The 25846-nt window shown below is 37.5% G+C and overlaps 2 protein-coding genes across 4 annotated transcripts in view; both read right to left on the bottom strand.

Moving 5' to 3' along the window:
- The window catches only part of peli1b (pellino E3 ubiquitin protein ligase 1b), a 47604-nt gene extending 34289 nt beyond the window's left edge, over positions 1–13315 (bottom strand). Inside the window, exon 1 of the mRNA XM_042010267.1 lies at positions 13093–13315. The gene's annotated coding sequence lies outside the window, so the exon portion shown is untranslated. The remainder of the gene's footprint in view (positions 1–13092) is intronic.
- Positions 4088–23723, bottom strand: LOC121655533. 3 transcript variants are annotated; one of them, XM_042010265.1, is made up of 10 exons: positions 23331–23723; positions 9668–9763; positions 9203–9349; positions 7275–7396; positions 7017–7153; positions 6647–6740; positions 6184–6537; positions 5877–6051; positions 5648–5775; positions 4088–4402 (listed from the first exon to the last, which is right to left on the bottom strand). In XM_042010265.1, the coding sequence occupies exons 2-10, from the start codon at positions 9747–9749 to the stop codon at positions 4088–4090; spliced, it is 1554 nt and encodes a 517-aa protein (XP_041866199.1). In that variant the 5' UTR covers positions 9750–9763; positions 23331–23723. The 3 variants fall into 3 exon arrangements, with proteins under 3 accessions (XP_041866199.1, XP_041866198.1, XP_041866200.1); XM_042010264.1 differs by lacking the exon at positions 23331–23723 and adding an exon at positions 11298–11781; XM_042010266.1 differs by lacking the exons at positions 6184–6537; positions 23331–23723 and adding an exon at positions 11298–11778.
- Positions 23724–25846: the final 2123 nt, after the last annotated feature.

The raw sequence follows: 25846 nt of genomic DNA, 5'->3' as shown, positions 1-25846 counted from the left end.
ATTTTTCATCCTGCTCACACTTTCTTTCAATTGGATTTCAGAAAAAAATAGCTTTAACACTTCCTCTATTTTGAAATTATAATTTATTTCTCTTTCCAAATAAAGATTTGCATGTGTTCAGCTTCTGCAGCTAGTTCGTCATCTCTCTATTTCTCCTGAAGTGACGATAGGATCAGACTAATTTCCATTCACACACTAGATCTCTACTTTACTGGCTTTAAAGTAAACCCACAATGAGAAATGCCACCCTGAAACCCTTTCCATCCAAAGAAAGCGTAAATCAGCAGAGGACCTTATGAAAGGGGAAATCACTGGCTGATGCAATGTTACAGGAAATTAATGTAGTGTGAATTACATCTCCTGAAGCCCAGCAGGGTGTACACAGACAGATAAGACTTCATTATCAATACAAACCAGAGTGTGAATTCCTGACATGTGTTGCTGAGTGGCAGCTAGAAATGAAATGTGAGTGTGCATGATTTGAGTAGATCTTCATATTTATACTGTACCTATTATTCTTAAACTGAATACACAGACTTTACAGGATAACATAAATATTTCTGTCTCACCATACATGCCTGCATGCTCATTCTGCTCAGAGGTGATTTACAGTGTCAGCATGTCGATGCAGGTCCATGTACTTTCAGGCAGCTCATTTCTTTTCTTTGAAACAAAAATGGAAAAAACAGTAAACCACTTTTTTTTTCATTTGCTAAACCAAAAACAAACATGGTGCAGAGATAACTTCCAGGTTATGTTGCTTTTCCATTTTCGTTCTGAGCATAATAATGCACAAGTTGTTTTTTTTCCATTTTTCTTTTTTCATTTCAAAGCAAAAAATGGATTGGTGCAAACAGGAAGCCCCAATTCCCTACCCACTTATACACTGCAAATTTAGCAGTGTATATTTAACACTTTAGGAGTATATTGTACACCAATTTCGGTGTTTATTTGGGTCCAAAGTGTCAGTGTACATTCTACACTGTTTGCAGAGTTTTTTATCAACACTAATCTAGAGTTAACTGACCAACACTATGAGAGTAAAAATTAACTCTCAGAGCATATATTCTAAATATATTTCAGTGTTTTTTGGTCACTATAAAGAGTAAAAATCTAATACAACCCAGTGTTTTTTGGTCACTATAAAGAGTAAAAATCTAATATAACCCAGTGTATGTTGTTCACTACAAAGAGTAAAAATCTAATATAACCCAGTGTATGTTGTTCACTATAAAGAGTAAAAATCTAATACAACCCAGTGTATGTTGTTCACTATAAAGAGTAAAAATCTAATACAACCCAGTGTATGTTGTTCACTATAAAGAGTAAAAATCTAATACAACCCAGTGTATGTTGTTCACTATAAAGAGTAAAAATCTAATACAACCCAGTGTATTTTATTCACTATAAAGAGTAAAAATCTAATAAAACCCAGTGCATTTTGGTCACTATAAAAAGGGTAAAAATCTAATATAAAAGAAATTCAGCGCATTAAAAAAAACAATGACAGTATAAATGCAGGGCACCTCACATTTTATTAACATCCTGGCATATGCAAACACAGTTGTTATAATTCATAACATAATATTCATATTTGCAAATTGTATTACATTACAGTGACCTAAAGAATCGGTCTCTTCACATAAACACATGAACAGGAACGATATAGTGATCATCTCTGTCAAAGCCATAAGTTGTCTGCAGGTCAAATGGTTTAAAGAACTTAAGCTGCTCGACTTTCAGCAAAGATAGATTTCCCCCATCTCCCTCCAAGACATGGTAGGAATGAAAATGCTCTGCGAAGCCAAGTGTTTCAAAATCTTCAGTTACCAGAAAATATTGTCCGCCAAACCCAACAATGTTTTTTATTTGACTAAATGTCGGCATCCCCTCCTCTATTTTTGAACAAACCAAGAGACCTGGGCGATATTCTGTACCATAACAAGTGATCCAAGAGGCCACATCTACTTCTGAGTCAATGTTATCATGCGTCAAACTTTCTGCAATCATTTCACCATTTGCAAAGTTTGCAAGTTTCACTGTTTTCATAGGTCCACACTCAATACTTTTAAAAGGTAATGATTCCCAGTGGAATGCTATAGCCATTTGATGTTTTTGGGCAAGAGATTTTGTTATGTTTTTGAAATTTTTGACAGTGTTTTTGAAAAATTTATGTTTTGCCTCAAATCTCATTGCCCAAAAATGCAGAATGGGGCCTATTTTTCGAATTGATCTTGCATAATGGATCATGAAGTGGTGTTTGGGGATTAACCTGCGATTTGGGTACAGTACTTTGAAAAGACGATGATGATCAATAATGAGGTGTTTCAGACATATGGTCATGCCTTCACTAATGACTGGAGAAAATATGATATTAATAATTTGCAACAACAGCAGTAGCAGTCGCCAGTGTGCATTTCCTTCTTCCACAACATCTCCAAACATCAAGGGCACATTCCGGATCAAACAAAGAGTCTGAATAGCATTGAGACCTATTCCATTGCCAGTCTGTTCTAGGTTTACTCTAGTTGGGCGGTTCTTCCGCTCAAGATAACCATAGTTATATGAGTATATCCTATTACTTATGTCCTGGTGACATAGGATGTTGTTCTCTGAGAAGTATCCAAAAAGCAGTTTTATCTCCAATTGTGCCACTCCCTCCAGCACATCGTGCATGATATCAACTGCGTAATTGTCAGATACATTGAAGTACTCCAAATCATTGAGTAAGCATGTTTGCTTAACTCCAAAAAGTGAGGTCAATGTAGGGTTTTCTACAACATCCTTGCAGTGCAGACCATGTAGATCTTTACTGCGTAATGTTATGTTTGAATCATCATCACTGAAAATAGTTTGACACATTTCCTTGTCTGCCAAACAAAAGCGGCAGAAATAGTTTGCACTGAAAGATTCAACGTATCCAAGAAGTGTGTGTAAACCCAAGTTGTCCCCAGTTACTTGTGCTATTGTCCCATGTAATGGTTCATTCAAGAAGGGAACATGAATTCCTTGGGACTCGAGGATTTTAAGATCATGCACAAGAGGCTCCAATATTGCACTGAATCCATATTTTCTGACATCCTCACTATGAAAAAGTGAAAGAAGATGAATATTCATGAGAGCAGAATTTATCTTTGGTGACAGGTTTCTTAAAATAAAATAAATACTCCCAACCTTGTGGATACCATGCTTGGACCCGAGAGGATTTGCCATTTCAAATTCATCATAAAATAACTGTATTTGGAGAGAATTTTGTTTTTGCGAGAAGAGGGGGTGATTTTTAAAATAGGTGCCATCACAAAAATCTTTGTAGACCCCACTCTCTTTGCAAGGCTGGACTATATGGTTACAGATTGCTTTATTGGAAAATATAAATTTTAAAGTTTCCAATAAGGGCACATACACAAATTTGTCAGTTACAGGAACCTGGTCATATGTGCCTGAAGCTCGATTCCTTCTGGTGTCATACCTCACACCTAGGGGGATCTCAATGGGATCTACCACACCCCACTTGTCGTGGAAGTATTTTTTCCACTTTGCCTCTGTATTCAAATCGGTAAATGGATTTTCAATGCTCTTAAAGTAATCATGAAACTCATCCTGTATGTTCTCATCATCAGGGAGTAAGTTTGCAACATCTTCTTTTACATTTGAATGTAGTTCGTGTACCAGCTCTTCCAAGCTCTCAACAACTGATTTGACAGTGGTAGTTGCCACTCCACTGCTTTCAAGTTTAGCAATAATGGATGCACACATTTCTTTAGTGTTTCGCCTGTTGGCATTACTACTTGTTGAACACTCTGATTGCTCTACTGGACAACCAGAGGCTACACTTTGTTGATCAGACAGTTGAAGTGGAGGGGAGAGTGGCTCATCATAACTGTCAGCTGGAGTATTGTTTCCATGCTTCATATACAGATGCTTTCTAAAGCCTGAATAGGTCAAAAATTTCTGGTGGCATCCACCTTGATCACATGTTAGTTGAAACTTCTTACCAGGATAAAATGCATGTGTGAACTTTAGGTGCCGAACCAACTCTTTAACATTGCTGAATATGGACTTGCACACAAAACACCTTAACATTAACTCAGTTGAGGAGTTTAGATCTCATGTCCTTCACCCTTGGACTTTCATGACAGAGGCCCACATCGATGTTGTAAATGGTGGTCTGTACAAATGTGTACATGTTGTTAAGGGCCTGGTCATAAGAGATGCCGAAAACATAATGTGTTTTGAAAAGTTCATCAAAGGCAGACAGGGAAGACTTAGCCTTGCAGGGAAGGAGTTGCCCATCCACCACGATGTAGTAGTCATGAATACTGCTTTTTGATGTCCCAACTGCCAGGATGTAGGGCTGTCTCCCCTTGTCTGAGCTGGTCACCTCTTGAAGGCTACGGCAAGACTGTTTAGGAAAAAAAAGCAAACATTAACAGCATCCATTGCCTGACTAATTCAACCCTACTCTTATAGACCACTTAGTGGATACAGAACAGCAGCTCCATGTACAGTATCCTCATTGCATCCTAAATTGTGTGTGTGCAGTAGAAGGTTAGCATAGTGAATGATAACAGAAAGAAGAAAAAGAAGGGGAAAAAAAAACAAAAAAAAAAAACGCGCCCAACAAAAAGCAGTTAATTGCTGAGTGAGTGGAGCAATATGCCAAAAATTGAAATTAAAAGAAAAATTTAATGAAAGACTTTGTTCACCCAGAGGGAACTTCAATAATATTATATTAATAACAAATAGATTAAACAAAAAAAAAAAGGTTTTCAATGTGCTAAACCCTGGAGTCTCAAAGGAAAGATATTGGTGTTGACAGACAGACATTATTTATTTATCCCCAAAGGGAAACTGGGTTGTTACAGTAGTCCAGTGGCATAAACTAGGAATGAAAATAGAAGTAAAATATACAATATAAGTGGAATAAAAATAGCAATAAAATATAAATCCAGAGTGGAATAAAAATAGAAATAAATAACATATGAATATAGAGTGGGTTGGCAGATAAAGTGATGGAATAATAATCAACAGAATATAATAACAGTATGTGGTAATTATGGTAGCAGCATAGGTAAACTAGGAAAGGTCATATGTAAACTTGCGAAAACAGACAAAGCTTAAGTTGTCTTCCGATTTGCAGTTTCCGATTCGCAAAATGTGTAAAGGATAATTCCACAGAATTTTGGAGACTTGACGTGCTTTCCACATGGTCACCCCCCCTTCCCTGTTTTCCAACAGGACCAGGTCTTATGTGGTCTTGATGCAGGAAAATAACAAGAAATTAGGTTAATTTTCCATTTCATTTTCACAAATAGAATAAAAAGGCTTCACAAATAAGAAACTGTTTTTATAAATCTCCTTACAGTTTAGAAAATTTGAGTCCAGGTTTAAATAGTTTAAGTGCTGTAGTTTTTCAATTGGACCTGCTATAAAGCGGGCTGTGTCTCCAAAATTCTGTGGAATTACAATTAACGCATATGGGAAATGGCAGATTGCAAATCTGAAGCCAACTTCAACCTTGCCAAAATTAGGCAGAATGAGTATTTGTGTCAGTATGTGTATTTGCACCCATCATATTCCTGTATGACTAAACTCAATTGCAAATGATTTTTTGGAATATTACTATCAAAATTCCAAGCTCACTGACCTTGTGAAACTTGACAACGTGATCCACTGCTTCCCGGACGCTGATCTTCACAGGTCTCTTTTTCCCACCAGGTGGTGGAGGCAGGAGATAAACCAAGAGCAGCAGTGAGGCCATGTCACTATCCCAGCCTTAAGAAAGGGGAAAAATAGCACTGGGTGTAAAGCTCATGTGGGAGCCAAAAGCAACTTAAAACTTGTTATTTAAAAAGACAACAATAACTGAAAGTTACTTGGGACATCTTCATCTGGGTTCTCCTCTGCAGCATGGATAAGAGAATCAAGTGTGGGTGTCTTGGTGAGGTTCCGTGCTTCTTTTATGATTTTTGTCTTAAGGAATGTTCCCCACTTCTCCAGGAGCTTTGAAGAGGTCTCCTCTCCAAACAACATCTGAAAGTCTTGCAGGACCTGTAGATGAAGACACAACACATAGTACATTTGCCAGTTATGGTGAAAAACGTGCATTTGCAGTATATGCATCATGATGTTTGAATACTAGCATTATTTATCTTACACACATCATTTTGTTACTAAACTCACCAGTCCTTTTGTGTTCAGGAATCTTGGGAAGACAGTAAACACCGTGCTGGATTTCTCAGGATTATGAATCAATTTCTGTCTGTACTGGAAGGTTTGTCTCATTTTCATGAAGGTCTGCTCAACATCTGTGCTGTGCTTCAGTAGAGAAATGGCCTCCCTACACTGGTCTCCATCCAACTGATGAGCAGTAGTCACCTCTCTTTCAAACTCTGGTCCTCTTTCTTTTGTTTCCCTACTGGTGGTGGAGCTGCTGCTGCTGCTGCTGCTCCTCCTGCCAAGGCTAAATTCTCGCTGCATGTTTTTTAACTTCCAAGCAATGTAGCCCTCATTACTGCTGGCATCAAAAAAATGCTCCTAAACACAATCATAAATCTCGTTAAAGGCACATAGGCCTCTAGTGAAAACTCTAGTAAGACAAACAAACACAACGTTACTTTTGTATTTAATGTAACTGTATACTCACATATCCTTTTTGAGAGAAAGGATCTTTAAGTGATGGGAAAAGTCCAACAATCCCCATAGCATAACGGGTCCTGATGTCCATGGGTGGAGCATTCCTGAATGGGGGTATGGGAACACATTTTAGAATATTCATTCCAATTCAAAGCTATTTATCAGAACTTTAAAAACTCAAATGATACCAGAGGAAAAATGTCATTTTATCTTTGTGCCAGTTTCAATGTTGGTGGAGATTTGCTATATACTACAGAGAGGTTTCAAACTCTTCTCAAGACACACTGTAATAACAATCTGCCTATGACAAATTTGACCTATGTTGTAACTGAAATGATGGGGAGCACATGACTTGTTTTCTCATACAGTGAAATACTTACCCGTACTTCTCAACCATATCAGCAACAACAATGTTGACGAGCTTCCGTCGTACTTGGTCTGTAATTTCCCTTGTCTTGCTGTATTCTTTGAGTATCTTCTCCCCTCCTGCCTTTGTTTCCAGGACTGTTCTGATAAGCTTGGCAAGGAGCAAAGCAGACACAAATGTCAAACAACAATGAAGCCCAATAACCAACTACACTAAAACAATTTAACATTGTGCAAAAAATATACCTCAACAGCTTAAATTGTGGTATTACCTCTTTCGCCTCTATGCTGTCATCAATACGCAGCCTCTTTGGTGATGTGAGGGACTCCTCAGTCTCAGATGACTGTGATGAGAGAGACAGGGTGTCTGTACAGGAAGACTGTGCAGGGGACTCTGAGAAGGAAATATATTATGTAATTCATAATCTATTGTGATATAGATCAAGAATAGCACTGCTTTGGTTAATTGTTAATATCTAGCCGTTGTGGTCACTGTAGTTTGCATATTCTGTTCTTTCTAGCAAATATTTTCATGTTTGCTAACCCATTCCTGACTAGAAAAAGCTGTTATTGCATAACAGCATGTGTGAATGCTGTCATGCTGAATGATTGGAATAAAATGCTGAAAAGTGGCTGAAAAGTGGCTGAAGATGGTTAAAAAAGGCTGAAATGTCTGTTGAATAAGTATTTATTAAGCTGAAGTGAAAAGTTAAAGTATTTAAAGCTCAAAGTGGAGTTAAAAGGTGCTGAACTGGTTTAATGTAGAATAAATCATTGTAAAAGACAGAAAGAGCTGAAACAGAGTTGAATTGGCAGCATAACCACAGTCCATGTAAGTGAGCAGCAAAGGACATGATTAGAGGACAGACAGAGGAGGAGAGATAGAGGAGGACATGTGGCCTGTTGTAATGAGAAGGACAAGGGGGGGACAGGAGAAGAGGACAGAGGGACATGCCTGGACTCAATAGGAGGCCAAAACCAGGTGAGAAGTCCATAATCTGGATCAATAAAACTGAATGAATTAGGTCAAAGGTCAGCTGTCTGCTCACAGCTGAGAGCAGTCAGTGAGTCGTCATGACAACGGCCCCTCACTCAGCTGACAAACAGAGAGCAGAACTGCACTGATCCAATCACTTTGCGCACCTCCTGAACAACTGTTCATTAAAAGAGAACTATAAAAGTTATCCAAATAATTTTTTCACCGTGAGCGCCAGGAGGGTCTGGGGAACGCAGGGATGTGGTTTATTTTACTGTAAAGTGAACAGAATTTAAATGGTGACAAGTTAAAAACACATGAGAAATGCATTTTCCTCTTAGAATCCAGATTTGAATGGAAGTCTATGGGAGCAAAAGTAGACTTTTCCTTGCTTGGAGAGGCATAGCTCGAGATCTGTAAATCCCAGCTCTGTCATTCTTGGTTCTCTTCGAAGCCAACTAAAATTCCTCCGTTTTGATGTATAATTTATGTCTCTACGATGAAAGTTGTAGGAGTTATGAGAATTTGTTTGGAGTAGTGGAACAGGCTGAAAGGTTAGAGTGAGGGCTAGAGTGGGAGCGAGTGGAATGAACATTCTAAAAGTTATTGATTTTTAAACTGCCATAAATCAATAACGCTAAAAGATATCAAAAAGTTGAATAGAAGTTTAATAGCCCAATCCCTTGTGAGTTGTTTAAAGTTTGAATGGTGTTTCTAGCTGAAAGTATGCTGAAGTTCTAAGAGCTGAAAGAGCTGAAAGTTTTGAAGGAGTTGAAGGCTGAAGAGCTGAAATCCTATTGATTTCAATGGGAGCTGAAGATCAATAAATGATCAATAACTTGAAAAGTTGAACAGATATCAAAAAGTTGAATAGAAGCAGGAATCTCCTGAAGGAGCTGAACGTTTTGATACCAAAATTGTTGAAATCGGCTGAAGCTAGCTCAAGATGTTGAACGTCAAAAAACGGCGGAAGAATAATAATAATAAGAATAATAAAGAAAAACAGGAAAACTATAGTGTGAATGCTTAACAGCATTCACACAAATATCAGTTTAGTAGCTATACATTAAACTGAAACCCTGATATATGTTCACTAGGGCTAGGCAACAGCAATCTTTAAACTGCAGGGGGCACAATGTTTGGCCAAGAGAAACAAAAATAAAGAAATAAATTGTTTAGTATATATCCCTGCAAAAAAAAAGCACCTTGTGCACAATTTCTTACCGATCACTGAATGGGCATCAACAATAGTCCAGAGAATGTCTGATTTTTCTTCTATGACATCACTGAAGACTTCTTCATCAACCTCTGTTCCCGTTTCATCCGTTAGATACATGCTGGTGTCACTGGGAATCCCAAACTTCTCCTTAGCTGAGAACATTTGTAAATGTATTAATATAAATGCACTAAAAACTTTTTACTGATGTGCTATGGCATCCCATTAACAAGTCTCACTGTTTTATTATGTACTGTGAAACAGTACATAGTAAACAACTGAAAAAAAAAATAGAAACCAGTAAAGAAGTAAATTAATAATATATTAAAATAATAATAGCAATAAAAACTGAATACCCGATTAATCATTTTTCTTCGATTACAGTGTTTATAATTTTGAGAAGGCAATATTTTAAACATGATTAAAATCAGATTAATTATCCAGCCCTAGTTTAACCAATAAAAACATATTACCTTCTTTCAAGATTGCAGAGTAAGAGATTCCATTTAGTTTGATGTACTTCTTCTTTCTTTGATACTGAACTTTGAAGAGCATTGCTGTTTTTGTTCCTTTAAAATAAAAAACAATCACAACAGAGAGTTAACATTACTTATCTTATACACCTTGTACTTAAACTGAAATACCTTATTGTATTTATCTAATTTACATAATAGTGTGTAGTTGTTGTGTGGAATGATGTTTGTTCTCTAGCAGTTCGGGATCTTCCCCATTTAGGCCGATGTAAACATGACTCACACAAACTACACCGGTTGCTTATCCACTAAAACACATACATGATGCTTAGATCGCACGTTCTTGACAAGAGAGGCCTCAGTACCAGGAACGCCTATCAACACACACGTATGAACGTTCAAAGATGGCGCGCTCCGACGAAGGAGGCTAAGCTGATCAGCCCTGCCCTGCATTAGAACTAACATGACACTGTTAGCTTTGGTCGGGTGATTTTAATTTTTGGAGCCCAAACCGTTAGCATGTTTTACTACCTGGGTGCGCGTGCACTGCTGCGTGACGCTGGTTGCATCAGTGGCCGCCGTGGCACATGCGCGCCTGCATCGTATAAAAGTATACTAAATTATGTCGTTGCGAGTAAATTATGGACGCTACCCACTCAGGACACATGGATTACATTGAACTGAAAAAAAAAAAAACTGAAAGTGTTCCAGAGTGTAAATCAGCATGAGGGTGAGTAGAAAATGAAGGCACATCATTCTGAGGGTGAAGTATTCCCTTAAACACTAAACCCATCACTCTCACACATAGAAAACACTCACTATTTTATAAGCGTACATGTTTCTATATGTGGGGCGAGCAAGTCTGAAGCAAGTTGGAAGCAAGCTGAGTAGCAAGTTGACATCCCTCCACGTCGGTTGCAGACACAAACCCACTTCGCTTAGCAAAACTAAGCTAGCAATAGCGCCTCCAGACAAACACAAAACATGCACTGACACAAAAGAAGGCGTCTGCCCCCTTACCTATCACTACTACGCAAGACCATGGGACGTGAATGCAATTACGAATCATTGTTATCCAAGCACAACTTGGCATCTAAATAACATGTCGCAAAGTAAGTGACAACATTACTTTCAAAGCGCGTTGCTACTCCGCCCGCTGTGGCAAGGAGGGAAGGTAGCCACATTCCCTGCACTCAGGTGCTGCATGCGCATAAAACACAGGTGTACGGTAGAAAGCAGAAGCATGAACTACATACACGCGCCAAGATGGTTTTGCGCGCGGTGAATCCACCCCGCTTGGTTAGCTAACCCGAGTTCAATAGCTAAGGCTAGCTTAGGACGCACCATCTTGTGTTTGTAGGCATGGCGGTGATTTTTTTTCTTTTTTTCTAATGACTGAATAGACGAAAGAAAGAACTAACTATTCGCGCTTTATTATGGCATTCAAAAATCGAATTTCACTCTAAATATTTTGCCTCCAGATGACTGCTAATTCATTGTCATCCATACCCAGATTAACCGCACGAAGTTAAAACACAGATACCCGAATAAACACGGTACAAAATAGGCATTCATGACTGTCTAAACTATTTCAAGCAAGTGACAGTGATAAAAGTAAGCAATTTCTTACTTGGTATACGGTGCAAAAGTCCTCCGTGTCCGTCAGCTTGCAACAACGATCCGCCAAAAAATAACGGCTCTCAGCTGGGTGTGGCAAAATGTAACGTACAGCGACGTCATCACGTCGGATTGTCGAGATGCGGACCGAGGAGACTCAATCAATAAATGCACACTGTAGGATTACAATGAACTCTACAAAAACTACACCAACACCACACCAATAATTAACACCACAAAGTGTCACCTGTTTACATACAGACAGAGTGCAGTACACCCATTCAACTCTACAGTGTTAAAAATCTACTCTGTTAAGGAAAACTCTGGAAATTTAACACTATTCAATTTGCTGTGTAGAAACGCACACTCATCTCATGATCACTAGTCCCTGGAGGAGGTGTTCCCCAGTGTGTCTCAGTAAGAACACACACACACACACACACACACACACACACACACACATATATATATATATATTAGAGCTGGGCAATATATCTAGATTTTCAAATATATCGAGACTTTATCAGACGCAATATAGAAGGAGGGAATATTGTTTATACCGAGATAGCTTGTTTTGAGTTAAAAGCATCTTTTCTTTGCATTTTGCACAGCTGTATTTTTGTTATGGTCATCGAAAAGTGTTTTTAATTTATTTTGTTTTAGGAGCAAATGCAATTTAATATGAAGTCAGCTGTTTTAATGCACATGTTCTGCTGATCTTTAATAAAAGTATATTTAGCACTGAATGCTGTAAATAGAACTGTCTCTTTGGTTGCATTACAAAAAAAAAAAAATCAAGATAAATATCTTATATCGTGATTCAGGTAAAAAATATAGATATAAGTTTATATCGCCCAGCACTAATATATGTGTGTGTGTGTTTATATATATATATATATATATATATATATATATATATATATATATATATATATATATATACATACATACATACCTTCTGTTTAAAGAAAAAAAGGAGACTAAAGGCCCATATATGCTGGAAACAGAAAACGGATACGCAGACAGACGGACAGTTTCATAATGCGTAACTGTCCGTTTTCAGGGAGCTTAGCCATCCTTTGCTTGATGCAGAAGATGGAGCAATAGAGGGGAACAAAAAAAGAAGAAGAATTAAGACGAGCACAAAGAAGAAAGAATATATGTGTTTAGGGTGTGTTGGACGTTTGAAACAACTTTATAGCGGTGCATTACCGCTGCCAAACGGTGTCTGAAACTGACGTTGGCTAACAGGAGTGAATGTTGAACCTAGCACTGCCAACTAGTGGAGGAACTGACTTAACAACCATGGCAACATAAAAAACACATTTAACTATAAGGACGGCAACGAAAGACAATGTTTGAAACAAACATCGCTATTTACATACGTAAGGGAGCATAAATTGAGATAGTTAAGAGGTAGTTTACTTTTAGTTTTAGCCATGAGATTAAAAACACAATCATGAGCACGCAAAAAACTTTGCTGCTAGAAAAATGATCAGAAATCTTCAAATTTAAATTGTGGTAAAAGATTGAATTTAATCTACTGACTGAAAACCTGAATGTATATGCATGTTGGCACTAGACTATTTGGGTTGTGGGGTGGGGCCCACAATAACTTAGCATCTGACATGCTATTCAAGAAGTCCTTGATTAATTTTTGCAGCGTTGTGTGTGTACTGTCATCCAGGTTGATTAATGTGGTGTCAAAGAGAAATTTACATGAATGCCATGACCCAAGACTTGACCAATGTTGTGGTTTATTAATAAATCAAAAGTAAAAGTAGTTGGTATTTGTGTAGTAGACTTACAGTGTCTCCTAGAGTTGGTGAGAACACAGCAAGGTGATGACATATGGACTTGCCCAGTAAGACTATATTAACAAAGGTAGACCCATCAGGCTGACTCTATTAAGTCCAGTTCTTCCCATCCAAGCCAAGGTATGTGTCCTAAGTTTATCGAATCGCACTTTGTCTGGCTCCTCACCCAGGACCAATTTGCCTTGGGAGACCCTACCAGGGGCGAAAAGCCCCCGACAACATAGCTCCTGGGATCCTTGGGGCACTCAAACCCCTCCACCACGGTAAGGTGGCGATTCACAGAGGGGATTTGGAAAACTTTAAGGGTGTTAGGGTGTTGTTTGCTGGTAAAACTGAGTGAGAGACTGACATGCAGACAGAGAAAACATTTGTAATGTGAAGCAACAAACTATATGACTACGGCACACACACACACAAACACACATACTCTGGACTCATTTGGTTTTGTCTGTTTGAATCATGAAAGTTGAGCAGAGCTATTATTCATTCTCATAAGAGAGTCTGCCAAATGGCATAAAATAAATAAATGGTAGACTTACAGTAATGACTGATGAACATTGTGATCATTCAGGATGGTGCACACATGTTTTCTAATATGCCAAATAAAAAATTAATTAGCTTTAGCCCATCTGTCATTTTATGTGGGGTAGGTTAAATTTCCTTGCTTGTTATTGGAAACATGGTATTTTAAGACATTCACACTATCTGGGCTCTCGGGACGAACAAATAGCTTTCACCAGAGATCTTCTAAACTTACACACAACAGACCACTTCCCATGTGGTGTTAGCAAAACAGTGACTCAACACAGACAATAAAATGGTCAATATTAAGTCAAGCTGAGCTAATTTTAAGAGGATCTCCCATAGCTGTGACTATGTCGGAAAACAGGAGCGGTCTGTAACGAGGCCGAGTAGAATAATCTACTTGGGCTGATGCCAGACACTTGACCAGAGGAAGCGTTGCCACAACAATACTCACACCCATCAGCTATGAACAGTCAGGCATGAAATATGTGAAGCGGGTCAAGAAAAGGGCTTTAACATTAGAAAGAAGGTGAGGAATGTAAACCTGAGTTGTGTTGCTGAAAGTAAATGTGAAGATGGAATCAAAATCTGCTGGACTTCTAATCTAAAACAAAACTCATTCTTCAATGTCCCATTAATACTTCTTTAAAAAAAGCATCTTTAACTTAAAAAAATATGTTAAGTGTACCAGTATTAGTCCCTTTCTAGCCAAACTGTGTCATCTCCACTCATCATTTCTGAAAAGGCAGACTAGAGTCGGACCCTTTGGCGCCAAATTCCTGCTGTGCATGAAATTAACTTAATAATAAATTATCATGTTCTATGGGACTGGCATCGTCCCAGAATCCAGTATGCAAGACTGTCCCCACCAAAACAGGGTCCCCAATTTAAGCCCAACACACTATTAGATTGGTTTACAGGGTCAGACTGCTGCAGCAGCATACAAGTGAAGTACTGAAGTCACAACACCAAGAGGTAAATCTGACTCATAACTTTTGTGTCCTGTCATCTGTTTCATTCCCTCCACTATTCTCTCCAATGAAAAGAGCTTAGGAGAGCAATTAAAAACACTGGTGGTTCTGTTTCTGTTTTCCTATAAATAAAGTTGGGATTATGTTCAATCTACTTAATTCAAAATCCTCTACTCATAGACTAGAGCTACACTTATACAACATTTCTACAAGATGGTCTAAAATTATAAGTTGATTTACAGCATGGATTATGGTTCAAGCCAAAGTTACAAACACAGTTCTGTCTAATGTTTTATACTTTTAAATGAGATTAAATGTCTCTGACAGAGATGCATCAATCTCTTGGTTAGGGAATAGAATTGGTTGATTTTAAACTCGACTGGCTATGATGATCAATTTGAGAAAAAAACAAAATAACATTTTAACTGGTTGAGCAACAGAAACCCACACATACTTGTCCCCCAGCATGTCTTTAGTGTAAAAATTTTTCACTATATTTATGAGGCATTAAATTAAACTAAGCTGAGGAAAAGAAGCCATGCAGAAACAACCACAACATTTGAGACTAAAAAATTAATCTGCCACTAAACACAATGTCAAGTACTGACTGCTAATGAAGTGGCTAAAATTAAAGCTAAGGAGAGCACACTGCCAGCAGACTCTGTTTTCTTGTACTAACATCAGCAAATTAAAAACAAATCCATCATGAAGAAATTCTGTAGCACTGGATGTCTATCTTTTCTCCAATTTCCACTGCCCTCCAGCAGGAAATACTTCTCATATGTTGAATTAGTAGCATAATTTAACCATATATCAGAAGTTTGAGGGGTGTAATGTAATTCCGTTTCACTTGTATCATGCTTGTACAAATAATTATGACTTATTTTTACTTTTAGAAAGACACAGAGACAAAAGATTTAACCTGCTGCAGTTTTGGAGAGTATGTATTTATTCAGTTAAAGGTTTTACCATAAATATAGTTGAACTTTAAGTTTAAACAACCGTAAAACAAGTTAAATGAATCTAAAAGCTATCCTGTATACTTCAACACTTAATAAGAAACAAAGCAAATATTTTAATTTGGACACCAAACACAACAAAATGCTGACATTTTTGCCTGAAATAAAGGCACTTTTTAGTTGACAAGAAACACTTCTGAAAGCTAACTTTCTCCAAACAAGCAGACCCAGACTGGGATAGAATGAGAAACTGGAACTAAACTGCCAAAAAGAAGAACATGCTAACTGTTCTGTTCTAGAAAGTTCTTCTGTTTCTTTCTGAGGTGCTTTATCCACTTTGCAGCAAATAGTGTTTTCAGTTTCCAAGGCAGGTCCCCTGTCTGGGCTTTGATTGAGCAACACACTGGTTTTCCTGTAAGCTGCGCTTGGAGGAGGCTAACTGATGACAGAAGGCCGAGGAGAAATCGGAGGGATGCTGTTCGAATTACAACCTCATTAATGATTCAGTGGGAAGAACGCAGACTGGTGTATACACATATACAACAAGCAGTCCTGTCTGTGGACATACAACAAGGCACACACCCAAGAAAAGTCTCTGGTGCACAAGAAACATGACACAATTCCAGATATAAGCACCCAAGTGCCTGTATGTTTCATGCCCTTATGAATGGGGCAAACACTGCATAAAAATGCATCGATTTATGATAATGTTTTTCTCCTTTTTGGGAAGTTTCTTTCTCATCTGAATTAACCCTCATGCTCTCCTTGGGATTTTTTTTTACCATTTTCTCAACTTTCTTTTAACTTGGGGATCATTTTAACTATATTGGTATAAATCTTTGCAATACCTCTTCTTTTTAGACTTTTTTTTTCTCTGTCTTTTATACTTTGTTGATGAATTTAGTACCCTCTGGTGACCTTCGTGGTAAAAGGTGTCCACACAAAAACTAATATAAAATCGTCATACATCAATATTTTTTCTGCTTTCTATTTTTTCATTAATCATTTAGCTTCCATCCTGCTCAGAAATACCAAACATTAAATTATTTTTTAGGATTTTAACCCTTTAAATGCCTGTTTGACTATTGAATTATTATTTATTTAAAAAACATACAAAACATGAAATATTTTCTATAAAATAAAAAAAAGCTGAAAAAATATCGATGTATGACGATTCTAAAACAGTCTTTTTGCATGGACACTTTTGGCCACAAAGGTCACCGTAGTGTCCTAAATTTGAGTAGGGTTAAGACTCTAAGAACACTAAACAATTTATAATTTGTGATGTGTTAACTGAATGAGTCCACACAAAAATATGTCCTCACAACATCATGGTGTGCTTACCTAGCCAAGTGTTATCTTTTAACTGTATAAAGCATACAATGTGACCTTAGTAAAAGCATGTGACAGCATGTGTAGAGATCAGAGTGTGAGAGAAACTACATTCAGCCCAAGCTTTTTAAAACTACTTCAATACATTTTTCATTCAGAGATTTTTTCAAAAAAGGCTTTATGACTTCAAATTGTAAAAAAAAAAGTACCCATGAACCCTCTTTGTTGAAAGTGTAATTAATTTGAGCAATTATCTTGTAGTAAATGCATTGCTTCACAGGAGAGGCATGTGACTGCAGCAGTGATTATTAGATTTTTCAACACAGGCATTTTCCCATTGAACTTATCTGTTTTCTGTCACTTCAGTGTAAAAACAGAATGTCTGCTGTGTCTTACAAGCAATTTCATTCCAGCTTTATGACTCATTATTAATAATTACTTACGACCACATTCTTGTGTTGTCATTTTTCTAACAAAGACATCCTCCAACTTATGGTTAAAATTTTGTTTCTGTCATATTTGTGAGCTGCAGCTATGCTGCATAAGTTAAATCAGTTTTCCAGTCCTCAGTGGTCCAACAAGAGCTGCCATTTGTTCCACAACAATGCCGTTAACTCTAGGATCTGGACTGGGGTGCGGGCCTACAAATCATTAATAATTCAGAGCATTTGTGACGGAAACATTTCAGGCATGAGATTCCGACAAATATTTCCTCGCAAGCTAAGCTAAAAGTCATTGTTAAAGTCCCTCCAGGGGAAAACAGTTCCTGCAGTTGCTTGATGAAGGTTGATTTATGTTTCTGTTCACCCTTCTTTCCTGTTTAGGTCCTTGCATTGTTGATGAGGGTTGCATTTTTCTTGGAAGGTAAGAGGGAAGATTTTGTTTAGGTCTAATTGTGCACCTGGCCAGGCAAATTAAATGAGCTGGTACTCTGTGCCGCTGCTGATGCTTTACTGCATTTAGTTTAGATCTTTGACACTGATTCCATTTCCAATTTCCGATGAATTTTGTTGAATATTTGAAATAAGTGGCATTAAAAGACTATGTTTGCTTGTCTTTCTGATCTCAGCAACTTCCAGTATTTGATTTGTTGAGTACAAGGATGATAAGACCTGCTTGCTTAATGGATTTTCAGCAATTACTCGGTCTCTGCATTAACAGAATCTGCAGCACTCAATAGGGAAGCCACAGCGTCACTCAAGTGTGCGTGTTAGACGATGTACACCCAAGCTCATTTGAGACAGGAAGGTTGGAGAGCAAGGCAGGAAATGGTTATAGAGCATGATCAGAGGGGCTTTGATAATTACAGGCTTGAGTGTTTGAAAATGCTTCTGCAAGTGTGTGTCTAAAATGCTCAATTATATCAGCAGTTTTGGCTGTAGTCGCCTGTTACACAGCAAAGAAACCAGTTTGCATGCTCTGCCTGTGTACAGTATGTGTAAGTTCACACAAAGGATAATTGTTGACTCTAAAGTCTCGAGATAGCAGTGAGTGTAAGTGGTTGTTTTTCCTCCCTGTGATGGACTGGAGACCTGTCCAGGGTGTACACTTCCTCTTGTCTAGTAGCTGCTGAGATAGATTCCAGCCCCCCGTGATCCTGCATCGGAATGAGCAGGTACGGAAAATGGATGGGTGGAATTCAGACTTCCCAACTAAAGGATGAGTGGTAGAGAAAACCTAAAAAAAAGTGAGGCAACCAGCTATAAAGCACTAAACTCAACAAAAATATTTGTGCTGTGTGAACCTACAAGAAGTGGCTAAATCAAAGTTGGAATTTTAAGTAGCTTAAACTTAAAATTATTTTTTTAGATGCATTCTCGAATTGAATAGACCTAAATATCCTATCCTATCCTAACTTTGTTAAACTTTCATTAATCCTTTTAATTTAGTTTCGCACAACCTAGTCGTGTTTATTTAAAAAAGCTTTGCAGCTGGCTTTACTCAACCTTTTTTTCATAGTTTGGTATCTTCACTCACAATCCTTTTTTATTATATTGTTTTTATTTAATTTATTTATAATCCTAACAGCACTTGTAGTTTCTGTGTACAAAAGTGAAAAATGTGAAAAAATATGTCTTTACGGCTGGGAAAAGGTGTTGCACACATAGACGCTCAAAAAGAAAAGTGAAAAGTCAAGTAAGAGCTCTGCTTTGACGGCTTTTGTCTGACATTTCTCAAGCGGCCACTTTGTTACATAAGAAACCAGTGTCATGAAGTTCTGCCCTCCCATTAATCCATTATGCTGGTAAAACAGGAAATGCACTCAATTTTCCTTCATGTGCTCTTTCCCTGTGGAGGTTACAGAGGTACAAAGATGTATGTTTCTTTATAACATTTTATATTAACATTTTTAAGCCTCTTACCAACATTTTAAACTCTTGTGTCAACAAAACCATTAACTTTGACATTACTTTCCCAGAATGCGACCAAATTCCGTGAATAAGGATGGTATTCACGAATCCAACTGGCATCCCATTAAATGACTAAAGCTGCCAAAAAGGACTGAACTCCCCAACGGCTGTTTCATCAACACTGAACAGCCTCACTGTGTTTTACTTGCTGCTCTACCTCTCTTTTCTGACTCAGTTATTTTCAGCACGAGAAAAGGAGTTTGTGAAGATCTGAAGGCAAAAGATGTGATTAGAAACATGTTCTTCATTCTTAACAAAATATGGGAGGGGGTCCATACTTACTGTGACAAAATGATGCTACAAATATAGCTCCTTAAATAAAAAACTGGACCCTAAGAGGAGCTATATTCAGAGATGTGAAGTGGTGAAACAGGTGTTGGCACAAACAAAGTACTTTCTCTTGCCTTATGTCCTCTTTAACTGTAAAATCCACTTATGTTTTTCAGCCATTACATTTAAGAGACAATATTATTCCATAATCCACATGTTTTACATTAATAGTGTCTGTAAAGCCTGAGTTTACAGGTCACATGATAATGAAGATAAGCGGTGACCAGCAGAATTACAAAATTACCAAATGAAAACAGATGAAAAATGAAAGGATTTTCCTGATGCTTATTTTTCTAAGCATCTTTTTCTAAAAATCACAATACTGTGTGAGATATAGGTTATCTTAATAACATATAAACTATTCCAACTTAGACAACACTGCAGAAGTTTCCCAGTTGGAACTTGAATTCATTTTGCATCTCAAAATATTTACCTTGATAAAAACAAAAGGTGTGTTCAACCTGAATTTTAGGCAGCATAACATCCCAAAACTTTAAAAAATAGTTATGGTTTATTTCAACCCGGTGGAATTCCCATAAACATGAGTTTTTACCAGCTATCACCATTCTAGAGATTCAGGAATACCAGAGCTATCAGGACAAGCAATGAAATCCTCCTAGAGCTGTCAAAATGCAAGATTTTTACATGAATTATTACAAACACTTGTCCCTGACTGACCAAAAGCAAAGCAGCTGCCTATAAATGAGGGCAGTAATATTTATGTAAGCCCATCTTGGCCTACAAATAAAAAGAAAGTCATACATTGAACACACTGTATGTATCATTGAAGCATGCAACAAAGCTACGTATCATCCAAATGACTTGCATATCACAAAATGTACAAGACTATAAGAAATCTGTCCAGAGCACATGCTGCCTCAAGCTAAGTTATGGAAAACTGTTGGTGGTTTAATGCTTCCCACTCCTCTTTTATTTGCTACCTTGCAGAAACAAGGCCATAAAATTGTGCCCACTGTCTGACCCACTTTCCATGACAGACGTAATCTCCCTGCACAAACTTCAGCCTGTTTACCAGCCCAGCAGAGAGTAAGCTGGACCAGAAGGAGCGAGCCAAGCTTCTCAAACACAGCGAGAGCAAAGCTGCTGTTCCGCTGTATAGATGATTACACCCGTCGAGCTCACCAGCGCTCCCTCCACAGACTACGCATCACAGGCATGTGCACACTAACGTCTCCTCTTGTGATGAACGTAATCAGCAAAGTTTAAAATGATGCAGCTTGTTTAAGCCTCACATCAAAACTATAATTCCAGTATGTGATTAAATAGTATGTTTTACACACACTTAACTTACATTAAACTAATTAAATTCACTTCTCCATTACTTGTTATCAGCTGCGACAGCACTTTGCTTTCAAGCTGCCTGTCTTTGTGGTCGATTGTGGCCACAGAGATGCAAAAAAAGGTCTTTTTGAGTACTTTGACAGGTTTCTGTTAACATGTCTGTCTGTCTGTCTGCAGGCAGTTTGTCAGTGTGATAACATCACAACCACACGACATGTAACAAAAGTTTAAAGGTGTCTTGCTGAGATCAAAATGAAGATCAAGTTTATACTTTACTATTCTACTATAAAGTATGCATTACCATTAAAACTAAATTCTTCATCATGGATGTAAACACAATGATGAATAAATTTACTCTTCGAGATTTCAAACATTGAGAGGAATATTTATTAGATAACAACAAGTAAATGTTTTTCTGTGAAGGTATTCTGAGTGTTATTGTCCCACCTTAGCATAAATCTTGCAGGGATTATGCTAAACTTTAGATGCACACATGCAGACATAATTGATTAAATAATTATTAGATTATTTTTAACTTTGCTCAGACTAGATCAAGTTGAGACTAAGAGGCCTCTCTGTGTCCCCACAGACCAGGTTACTAAGGATACAGGCAAGGCTGAGCCCCCATTAGGACATCTGAGCTCTCTTTGCACTCCTGTCTCACACCGCTGGCTCGGGTTTCCTCGCTGAAATAGAGACTCTAAACCAAGCAGAATATACACACACACATACACATACATAGGCCTGAAGGAAACATACCTTACAAAAATGTGCAAACGTGCACAAAAAACACCTGCACTCTTCCTGGTTACACAACAAAAACACAAAACCCAACAACTTTGCTGATTTTACCACGTGAAATGCAGACTTTTAAAAGGCTGTGCAGAAATATTGTAAATTTGTTCTTAAAACTGAGCAACACTGCTGTACAGCTTCATCCAGAAAATCTAAATTGGTTTGGTTCAGTGACAAGTGACACTCCAACTTCTGTTTGCAGTAGATTCATTGCAACAAAGCACTTTATATGCAAAAGACCTTTTCTATTTGTTGTCTGCACAATGTATCTGCAGTATATAAGTTATTCAGTTTACACTACGTTATAACCAAAACACTAGCACATGGAATTTTATTATACTGTTTCATACAGAACAAAAAGTATAAATATTGATAAGATGACAGTTGTGTATTTTACTATTTCCTCTTCTTTGTAACTTTCTGAGCACATACCAAAATAGTACAACAGAATAAAAAAAATTGTTGTTTTGTTCTTTGTTTCACTTTCAATTTGCTTCAATGAGACTTTAGCTGGCTTCATAAGACTTATTTATAATAATAAAAACAAGGAAAATCTGTCTCATTACAGCTTGATAGTCATATAAAGCAAAGGTTTCTAAGTCTGAGCCATGTTTTTCATCCAGGGGACAAATAGGCACCTACAGTCACTGCACTTTATTAATTAGTTTTCATAAATTCCTGGATGATCATAGAATTTTGATTATGTTTTTTAAACATTCAAAGTACACTACATTTATAAATGGCCTGCCAATTTAGAAAACAGTCAAATTCCCCCCAGAACTAAATAGCCAATAGTAAGACAAAAGAAATTAAGGCCAGAGGGCCATCTTGGTGGTGCTGGTTCCATTAATGTCTAGCTTTTCCCTGACATTTCAAACATTAAGGGGGAGGAAGGTGAAAGCAGTCAGATCTATCAGCTTTACAACTTATCAAATTATCCCTTATAAACTAGGACAGACTGATCCAGAGAGAGGAAGACCACATGTGGTGAAGAAATAGTGGGGGAGGAAGAGGGTGAAAGCAGTGAAATGAGATGGGAGATAGAGAAGCAGTAGAAAGGGGCGGATCATTAACTGGCAATCAGGCTTAGGTAATGGCAAGAGTAGCTATGTGCATATGCTTTAATTCCTTCTCAGGTAATGTTCCTTCTTTTTTCAGCTACCCCTCCCTGTGACAGGTCGATACCCAGGATGGATGTGGTGTAAAGTAATACCTGCATCTCTGAAGCCTACACGAACACACAAAGATACAGTCCCTGACATACAGCTTTATCTCTACAAAGCTTCTGATTTTCAATGTGACAAAAAAAGAGAAGAAAAAAAAAAGTCAAAGCAGGTGCATGTATGAGACTCTGTGTGCACAACACTTGACAAAGATCAGTACTTTGCAGCTGCAGCACTGCCTGCGATGATTTACCAGCTGAGTGGTAGGGTATTACCAAATGAGGTAAGGTAGCGTTAATAAATTACATTGTGTCGGAGCTGGCAGGACAAAGCAGGTGGGACTTAATAACAGAGCTAAAAGGCTAGCCTAAAACGTCGTTACACCACTGTGGCAGTTTCAATTATGAAGCTAAATCAGGTGGTTTGTTAACATGTACTCACTGCGATATAAATGATGAAGTCCTCTTTTTGTTCCAACCCTCGGGTCGGCCGGATTTCCGAGCTTTTCCACCAGCTTTTCTAACTTGCTGATGCTAGCAAGCTAGCTAACGTCCCACCGGCACAAAAAAAAAAAGGAAATTTCACGTTAATTTCTACGTGTGTAAGCAGGGAAACCTACATTTAAACCGAGCAACGTAACAGAAAAATAACAGAGGCAATATGAGGATTTGTATTATTTGTTATCCCTGGCTTTGAGAAATGTGTTACAAATGTTCGCCGTATGAAGAAAAAGAAAAAAAAAAACATCCACGCTGCGTAATTTTAAATGACAGCCTCTCCGCGGTGTGCTGTCCTTTGTTGTGAGCATCTCAACGTAAACACAGAGCTGATCCGTTCTCTGCCTGCGAGCGTGCGCTGTAGAAGGAGGAGACACCGCAAAGAAAAAAAAAAAAAAAAAGGAGGCGACGCAACAGACGTCGCTGCAAAGCATTTAGGGAAAGGAAGTTTTACTCTTCGCAATTAGCCTACAGCTGTATACAAAGGAAACTTGGAACTCGGAATTTTCGATTTTTCAGTGGGAGAAACACAAAAGAATCGTCACAAGAACCCAAGCCCGTTAAGGTAAATTAACCTTAATTGACTTGTTTAATGGGCTAAGATTATCAGCCTCCGCAACTTACGTCATTCCTAAAACGACCATTCAAGTGGAAAACGTTACATCTTTTGCGGTGTAACTCTTTCAATAGAATATTATACAAACTCTATTTTAGTGGATTTGTAGCTCACCTGTCACTTCAGCTAAGTGAACTACTTAAATGTTGCTAATAATAAAGCAACAATGTGAACATGCAGGGTTTTTTTTCCTTTACTTTATAAATTAAACAAGGTCATGTGTTACTAATTCCTAGGTTCATTGAATGCAACATACTTTTAAGCGGTGTAAATATATATGACTACGTCTATCCTAAGTACAATTTTAAACTTCAGTAAAACTTGAGGGTAAAAAAAGATTTCACTTTCATATTGATATGCAATAAATAACATATTAACAGTTCCTCTTAGAAAAGAGAAAACTCAAGAGGGACATTTTCTCACGCTCCTACAACCTATAGCATAAAGCATTATTGATAATAGCCTAGAATAATTAAAGTAGTTGCTTTTTTTTCAAAGGCACTGTTCGAAAAACGCGCAAATTAGAATAAAATCTTTCAGAACATAAATAAAAATTGTCACTAAATGAACAGAGTGCAAAACCAAACCAACAGTTCAGATAAAAAAGTAGAATTAATCAACTAGTAAAATGCTAAATATCATAGCTTTTCTCAAAGAGAGCTTTAAAAAAATATTAAGAAGGGGGCCTGTGTCTGCATTTACATGCACAGTGGTAGTATCAGTATTTTATAATTGGATTTGTGGCATAATTATGTGTTGTAAATATTTGAATAATCTTGAAGAAATCTACATAAAATATTTTTGTTGGTTTTGACAAACCTGGAGTTGCTAGCTGAAGCACTTTGATATGCCATGCTGCAGCATGAAAATACATCAGGTAGGATACAGAGCATTCTCTGCCAGAAAACATCATCATTGTTTGTAGATGATAAGAAATTGAGACGCAATTGCACAATATGATCAAATTACTGGACAGTGATCATACCTCTTATATCCTGTGCAAGGTGTAGTACAAATTCTCCTTTTAAACTTTGATTCCTAAATCACACACAAATAGAGGTACAAACCTTTAAGCGAGAATATGTACTTAGAAGTATGTAGTCCTCTGTTGTGTGAAAGTGTTTTGATTTAACATATACGGCATGTTGTACTCACCAGCAAGACCTTCAACAGTTTCACTGCTCTACCTTGATGTAAATCTGTGAGACTCATACCTGACAAACATGCATGTCTCTCCTGCAAACAAACAACTCACATACCACAAGTGTTTAAAGGTTCAGCCTGGGTGGATCTTACTGGAATGAGACTGGACTTGTATAACTTTATCTTTATCTCCAGAATACTGTGTCCCCACTTTTTCCTCGTTCTTCCTGTACATATAAGTATGCATGGCTGCAAGTGTGTGGGATGTTTTCAAGAAATAACATCTTTTGTTTTAGAAACCAACATTTCCTTCTGTTGCTTTACTTTCTTCAAAATGTAACATCTTCAACTTTAAAATGAAAATACCAATTTGACCAATATTAAAAGGAAATTTTATGTTCATTGTCCACTGCTATCCTACTTTTAACCTGTTTTATTCTCTCTTTTGTGTTTGTGGGCAGATCCCACCAATAATATAAGCAGTATTTACTTTATGAAGATATAAAACAAGTATCTTGTGAAGTGTATATTCATCCAGCCTTTTTTCAGCATTTGGCACAATTTCCTGAGATCTTAATGAAATGTTTGTCACACGCTATGGTCACAATTTTACAGAGATGCAGTCCAATAGCTTCTTTCCAGCCATGTCTACACAGATTTGCTCATAGCTGTTGGTTTTAAGTGATGGAAGGAGACTCTCA

This window comes from Melanotaenia boesemani, chromosome 16 (genome assembly GCF_017639745.1).
Source record: "Melanotaenia boesemani isolate fMelBoe1 chromosome 16, fMelBoe1.pri, whole genome shotgun sequence".
NCBI classification, from domain to species: Eukaryota; Metazoa; Chordata; class Actinopteri; order Atheriniformes; family Melanotaeniidae; genus Melanotaenia; species Melanotaenia boesemani.
Note: the sequence above shows the minus strand (reverse complement) of the source record. Positions and strands in the feature narration are given on the sequence as shown.